The 7,831-nt window shown below is 44.1% G+C and overlaps 1 protein-coding gene across 1 annotated transcript; it reads right to left on the bottom strand.

Moving 5' to 3' along the window:
* Positions 1-639: 639 nt before the first annotated feature.
* On the bottom strand, positions 640-7,419 carry LOC124672450 (protein WVD2-like 2). Its single transcript, XM_047208673.1, has 8 exons — positions 7,399-7,419; positions 5,726-5,886; positions 3,995-4,412; positions 3,421-3,503; positions 3,103-3,199; positions 2,950-3,021; positions 1,824-1,934; positions 640-1,181 (listed from the first exon to the last, which is right to left on the bottom strand). The coding sequence occupies exons 1-8, from the start codon at positions 7,417-7,419 to the stop codon at positions 912-914; spliced, it is 1,233 nt and encodes a 410-aa protein (XP_047064629.1). The 3' UTR covers positions 640-911.
* Between the last annotated feature and the right edge of the window lie 412 nt (positions 7,420-7,831).

Genomic DNA, 7,831 nt, shown 5'->3' with positions numbered 1-7,831 from the left:
CTCCAATCCGTCCACGAAAGAGCGTATTTCCACCTTCTGTAGAAAGTTAAACCTTTTAAAGCTCGATGTATTTCCACCTTCTGTAAAAAGTTAAACCTTTTAAAGCTCGACTGTGCTTAAACAAAAGGGCAAGACATTTATGCCACCAAATTAGTACCATTAAAATCATTATTATTACCACATAGCTATTTGGTTTCACAAATGTCATTATATTTTTGAAATATTTTGACTCTTCAAAAAGCTGGAAGCATACTCTTTGGTAAAGTGAGCGAAAGATAGAGACTGTATCACTGTTCGTCTGCAGCACTTGGAACCACTAACCGCATGAGAGCTTTGGGCAGCGTTTGATCTGCCTTTGGCTGTTGCTTCCTCCGTTGGCTATCATCACTGCGAAGAGAAAGAAAGTTTGCAGAGTTACCGAAGTCAATGTTTACAAGGTCACTTACCAACCATATCATACAGATTGGAGGTATGATCTTCAGGGACTTTTGAAGTGGTAAAACCACCTCTATATCCAAAGCTACAAACATACGGACGATCCTTGAAAGATGGAAACTGGCATATTGTGCAACAATACCAAACTGGCTCGTAATAATTCACTAGTTAATACAATACAACAGGATCTGCGAACAGCTGACATACATCAACAGCAACAACAATGTCATTCCAACAGCTTATCGGCTGCCACATTGGTTCTTACAGAAAGAACAGACTCAGTCACCCCTTACAACAACCTCAAGAAATTTACAACATGGAACAGCACATGGTCTCGGTACCAAGGTTCTTACATGGAGAATGCAAAAAATAGTCCAGCAACAAAACACACATGCTGTCGGGACATAACGCCGTCTTTTGGTGATGTGAGGTAAAATTAAACTGCAAAATGCCATCAGAGTGAAACGGTGCAAGAGTTAGCTCCGTACAGCAACATTTGTAGAACCTGGCTGCCCCGCAGTCTTCATTGCGGACTTAGCCGTTCTGGTTTTTGTAGCCGCCCCAGTCTTCGGAGAGCTCTTGGGAGAACACTGAGCGCTGCTGCTACCATTCTTTAAATTCCCAATACTGTGGCGATGCAACCGGAAACATGCTGCACTGTCCTTTCCTCCCTCTGGTGTAAGAGGGGAGTCGCTGCAGCTCTTTCTGCGTGTCAATTTTGGTGATTTGGCACGTGTTGGTGGCACCTATAAATAAATGGCAAACATGAAGGCTAACACCAGTGCATGCGAAAGGATATCACGCGTATCACCAGTCGAATCAGCAGGTTGCATGCCAATGCTTCAGATAAACATTATGGTGTTATGCTTGAAGACATAATAGTGCATATGCATTATCTGATTCTGTTGGTAATGTAAGAGCCAATAGCATATGTTTATTCACTTTAATTTACGGACTTCATGTCTAGTAAAACAATATAAATACCAGCATTGGAGCACGATGACTTGTTCTTAAGAAAAACGGATTCATTCTGTTGTTCAAGTCAATTGAATGGGTAAATCGGAACCTTGATGAGATAAGAAAAGCAAATTACTGCTGGAATTCAAATTATGCTCAACCACACAAAAAATGAGTTAATGGATGACATAGATAAGTGAAATGGACCATCATTTTGTGTCAAGCAGATACATCATGTGCTAATCTGCAGTTCAATAGTACATCAAGAATACAAAGAAACAATATTAGGCAAGGTTCCCAATATTGACTATAGTCCTATGATAACCCAAAGAAGGCATTACTATACTAGAAGGGTTAACAGAAGCAAAGTGAGGCTTCAAAGACAAGGCTTCAAAGATAAGATAAAACAACCAATGAAACAAATAGATTACCTTCTTAAGTTCAACCTTCGGTGGGGGACCCTCTTGGTAGAAGCTTGGCATGGGCTTTGCTCTAATAACCAGGTTCTTTCTTAGTTGTTTTAGAACTGTTTCTTGCTCTTCCTACAGAAGCGAGACAAATGAGAATGAATTGTGACAAGAGATAGCAATTGCTCTTCCAATCATTTGAATTGGAATACTAGAAAGAATCATCATATAAACATACTCACTGTACAGCAGTTTCTTTGGAGCATTGCTGGAAAAAAAATAACATCTTACAACAGTTTGTACCATTGCTTTAAAGTCAAGACTAGTCCAGGATTGGTCACCTAGTTGGCTTTGCCAGCCCGTATGGGTGCAACGACTCAACTAGGGGAGCAAGTGAAGTGACCCATCGGCTAGCCCGGTTAGCTCCAACTACGATCCTCAAGTCACCCGACTTGGTGGCCTATGATACACTGTCAGAGTCCAGATCGAGGGAACTCTAAAACAGAGCGTGAAATTGAGAAAAGGAGGGTGCCTAAGAGGTAGAATACTAAAGCCAGATATTTATATCAGCTATTCATCTTTGTGACACCACATATTCTTATATAAGTAATGCCCACTAGAAGTAGTCCTAAGCACGCACTATATGACTTCAAAAGATGCAGCCTGCCCTCATAAATCCTCTGCGTAGGAAGCCCGACTAGAGATCGACTAGTCCCCTAGCCGGTCAAGAGGTGAGTCAAATCGACTTGTCAACTTGACAACCATGGTTTGCACCACTATGCGCGCTTGAATGTTCATGAAGAGAAAAAAAACATCACATCTGTTCAGAAGGTTGAAGCTATCAAGAGACTGCAAGCACATTCCAATGTAACTTTTGTAATTATTAAACATAACTTTTCAAATAGGTAGTACTTTAAAAGATAAAGCAGCACTCATGGTTTGGGGAAGTAAAAAAATGTATAAAAACTATCTTCGTCAAAACCAATTTGGAGATGAAGTAACAAAAAGTATCTTCATACTTCAACAGTACAAGGCATCTAGTGTAGAGTTCCAATATATTAGGAATAGCCAAAATGGCTCTAGCAATTAAAAAACAAACGAAAAATTGCAAAATCCAACTGAACAATAATATAAATTGAAGGAGACTAACCTTTTTCCTGGCCTCTGCTTCAAGTTTCTCATCTTCCAAAGCCTTGCGTTTTTCTTCCAATTTAGTGTAAAACTGAACAATGCAGAAATATGATTACTAGACTATAATAAATTCAATTGGCATACAGACATAGTACGCTGAAATGCATCTTACCTCCCCCCTCTTCTCAAGACGATTACCACATACAAATGTAGGCGGAACAGGAACTGTTGTCTTCTTCGTTTTTCCACCTCTTGCCGAGGTTACAGTTCTGTATGAAGCTCAGGGAAAAGCTCGATATAAATGAGGAAAGCACGATCCGTGCAATCAATTATCAAGACATTGAAAAAACAGTTTCCGGGGCAATTTCGTGGAGTCAAAATAACAAAAACACACAATTGTAGTTGCATCCTTAGCTACGCATATAGATAAAGAGTGTGGATGTGCCCACAGGATAATATCAACGAGATCATATCTTTAGCGAAAGGATACGAAGAAGTAACTGAATATGAGTCCTCCTCTTGACTGTTGGTATTGTCAGATTGTTGAGGCTTCCTGGGTGTCACTGATGGACTCTGCAATCCATAACCAGTAAATTTTGTTAATAGAACTGCCTGATTTCATCTACAGATAGCTAACTACAGTTTGTGCCAAACAGAGCCACAGCCAGGTAAACAATAAGACTCTTGTTTCTGATAAGAAATTCGATTTGAAGCGGTTTAGGTTCATGCAAGTATGCAACAAAGTCAAGATGTTATCCAGTATGAGAAGTAAAGATGGTGGTTCTTTCCTATCAGATAGCTGTTGAAGATCGGTAAGACATCATCCAAATAACAGAACAGGAAGTATATCGGTACCATTTCACGTGAAAGATAGCCCCTAGCCATAAAATTACGGAATTCAAAAGTTTCTCAAGGTAATACCAACAGATGACAGAAAAACAGGAATTTCTTCAAAGAAAATATAAAGGAGATTTTTTTTTTTTTTGAGGGAGAGTACAGATGATAATTATGCAGATGAGGCATGCACAATATGAAGCAAGCAAGAGTACGGATGACTACCACACCTTCTTTGCCATGCTTGCCGGTGAGCTGCTACTTCTGTCAGAAAGTTTTTCTCCGTTGCTGGTTGAATGAGATACTGAAGTAGAAGGTACTTCTCCAGAAACCCTTCTTTTGGTTGCAAGGGCGAATGTCTGTGGAACAGTCTGCTTGGACCCTTTTTGCCCAGCTATACCAGGCTTTGTCGGTGAATTTGGAAGAGAAGACTTTTGTTCATTAACAAGCTTTGTTGAATGTCGAGTTGCAGGCATGTCTTCCATATGTGAGTCTATAACAGTAGGGGCTTCTTTCCCTTTTGGAGAATCTTCATCATGGATGCCACTCATAACTTCTTCATGACGAGCTTCTCCATTGGGTGGACATATAACCACACAATCTGATTCTTCATCTGTGGACATTTCTACGACCTCTTTCCCCAGTGGGCTGCAGGAAATTAAAAAACAAATAAATACATGCAAGACAGTGCCCTTGGAGCATGGAAGCCCCGTCTAACTTGAATAAGAGAGAATAGCAGAGCAATCATAGAGTCAGCAATAATCAAATATAGTGCTTCAACCATATTTTTAACATTAAATAGGATAACAAGCCAACCATATGAATTAGCAATGACATGCACGCAACTACGCCCTGGTGCAAGCAGAAGAATTCCAAGTTTCCAACCAAGCTGCCTAAAATGCTAATCAAGAGTTACATCTAGGGCTATCACATCAGGCAGACGGATATTCTAAACTCTCTAATAGCACACATCGAAAATTAAACATGTATTGAACTTTTATCAAGTTCCAACCAAGAGCGTTTTTTAAACTTCAAGATAATTGGTGCATTTGGTTGTCTCTTCATCCCTCTAAATCCTAATTACGAATTAGCACAAAGTGTTATTTGATTGTTGACCTCATAAGCGAAGAAAAGTAAGTGACTATACTGATTTGCACATGTGTCATCAGAATATGAAGCATGACAGGCTCCAAATTCCTAAGAGGGTATTATAACCGATGTGTAAGTAGGCATAAGTTTTCCTGCCAATAAATACCAACAACATTGTAGTAGATTTAATGAACTTTGATTCGTCAAGACAGACACTGTATAACGTTCGAGGGTTGCAATTTAAAATTTCAAAGGGGGTAGTCCTTACATCATGGCCACTAAGATAACATGACAAAAATTATTTTCTAAAAAAGCAGAGGAATAGCAAGCTCTGCATTTGAAAAGGAATTCCCGCAAGGCACAAATAAATGGCCACCACTAAGTTGAACACACCTCATGATAACAAGTAGAAATCTTCATGTCTTTGTAGCAAATTACGACATGCCAATCGGATAAGATTTCACATAATTAAAAAAATGCACCCTGTAATTGAAGTCAAACCCTGATTCCGCACGCATCATTTAAAGATCCGCACGAACGCACCTTGAAACCACAATGGTCGAAGTCATTGACGCAAACAGAAAAAAAAGTGCGATTTGGAACGCCGCCTATTAATTTTTAAAATAAATGCATTTGAAATACTGCACATTCCTACCATCAACAAGAGGAAAACCATTCAAAATCCGTAGCCCTCCCCCCGCACACGCGAAACCCTAGCCCGACCCCAGCTACCAGAAGAAAGAAAAACCAAATAAATCAGTAAACATTCGCCCGAATCACCCAAATCCAACAACAACCAGCATCGAAACAGCATCCCGAAAAAGAATTCCAGCACCGCAACGACCATCAGCCAAAGAGTGCAGCGCCATTACGTGTTGTCGACCCCTTTGGCAGGCAGATCCCAGCGCCGCCTCGCCGCCACGGGGTCCCCTCCCCCGCTGCTGTCTTCCGCCGGCGCCGCCGTGGTGCCCGTCCGTGCGTGGAACGGCGCCTCGCCGCCCCGCGTCGCGTCGCGCCTCCGCCCGCCGACGCCCTCAGCGAGGGGTAGGCCTCCGCGCCGCTGGTTTCACCTCCGCCCCCGCCACCACCACCACCTCGCCCCCAAGTCAGTCACCGTAGTTTCTCTCTCGCTGGTGTGAGCTCGTGTGTTTGGGCGTGGGTCGCGGCCAGGAGCGGTCGGCTGTTTGTGGGGGCGGGTCGGGAGGTGGGCCCGGCGGTGAGCTTACCGTCCGTCAGGGTGGGAAGAAAGGGGTGCCGTGCTGGGAGAGGCGGAAAGAGGTAAGCGGCTGGGGATGGTTTCTTCACCAGCCACGTGGAAATTCCGTTAGTTAGGACAGGTTTTTCAGGTGATTTAAAATTTTAGGATGATAAATAGTGTTTTCCCAGCCTTTTCAATGTACAAAACATAGGTCATGTTTGGTTGCCTGGCCTCGACTTGGCTTGCATCGGTCCAGCAATTTTCGGTCTGTTTGGTTGCCTGGACTGAGTCGCGTTGTTACACTAACCGGTTCTCAAAGCAGCCTCGGGTCAGACCTGAAGGAACGCCTAGTTCGACAGTTTCCCAGGCAAATCTCGTACGCAACTGATACAAAAGCAAATTTCAGCGCACGCGCCAAGATGAGGATGGAGATGGCGGGAGCTGCGGTGCGCATCGGCAAAAAACGAAAATGGGGCGGGAAGGATTCCGTCACCTCCCGTCGCGTCCCATCGCCTATTTCTACCCCCTCCTCCACTCTCCCCCAAATTTTGAGTTCCTCCTCCCGTTGGCAAGCAGGTAAGGGACGCACGCATCTCCGGTCGGCGACGGTGGCAGCGGCGGCGGCGACTGCATCTGGGCGGCTTCATCTTCTTCCCGGTGCAGAACTTCTTCACCTCTGGCGATGATTGTAAGGATTCTCTTATCCTGGTACCTCGGTTATGTTTAGATCTAGGTTAGGAGTTGTCAGATCTTGGCTAGGGTTTGGTCCTGTAGCAGGGGTTAGTCCAGATTGTGTCGAGCTATCATGATCTTGCTAGTGTTACACATTTCCGGATGCTTGTTTGTCCCAAATGTGTTGACCTACCATGATCTTGTTAGGTTTTGTGTTGTTCACAGTTGCAATGAATTGCTTGTCTGGTTTAGGATGATGTTGGTATGGTTTGTGTTGTCCACTTTAGGCATGTCTTTGTTCCCAAGTAGATTCACGTTATATGTACTACAATGTGTGTAGGACTCCTTCTGTGATGACTTTAGCCAGGCGCTTGTCTGCGTTGGGGAGTCTTAGATCCCTTCGCAAGTTCCCGATTCACATCCCCTCTTTGAGTCCAGGGTGGCGTTCACCCCTCTGCCGGCCGTCAATGGGCTTGTGGCTGACCTGGTGGCTCAGGTAGCGGCAGAGGTCACGGCGAGGTTGGCCGCCACAAAGAAGAGCAAGAATCGCAGGGAAGCGGACAAGGCCTTGAAGGCCTCACAAAAAGGGACCGCCACCATGAAATGGCTTCCATTCATATCCAACTTCGTGTTGGAGAAGATGTGCAGCTTGATCAAGACCGTGTGGGAACTGACAAAGGATTCAAGGAAGTCCATCTGACTGTTGTGGCGAAGGCCCTGTTTGAACACAGTGGTGTCTCCGCGTGCCCCACTCAGGTGTACAACCACCTGAGGAAGTGGAGGCAGAGGTGGCTCACCATTACCAGGCTCCGTGATCTAAGCGGGGCTCAGTGGTGCGAGGATACAAAATGCATCATCCTTGAGGGTGAGCACTACTGCGGCATGTCGCGATGAGCACACTCAGTCCACCTCACTAACTCTTTTGATCAGCGACGAGCAGAACTAACATTATTGTCCCTTCGTATAGTAGGATCATCCAAAGGACGCGGAGTACATGAATGTGCCAATTGCCAACTACGATGAGATGCATACCATCTTCTCTTTCGGCCTCGCCACCGGCAAGTACGCCATGGGATCTAGTGAGCCCCTGGGCTCGGCTGCAGCTACT

Source organism: Lolium rigidum, chromosome 7 (genome assembly GCF_022539505.1).
Source record: "Lolium rigidum isolate FL_2022 chromosome 7, APGP_CSIRO_Lrig_0.1, whole genome shotgun sequence".
Classification (NCBI taxonomy): domain Eukaryota; kingdom Viridiplantae; phylum Streptophyta; class Magnoliopsida; order Poales; family Poaceae; genus Lolium; species Lolium rigidum.
This window is presented reverse-complemented; position numbering and strand designations above follow the sequence as displayed.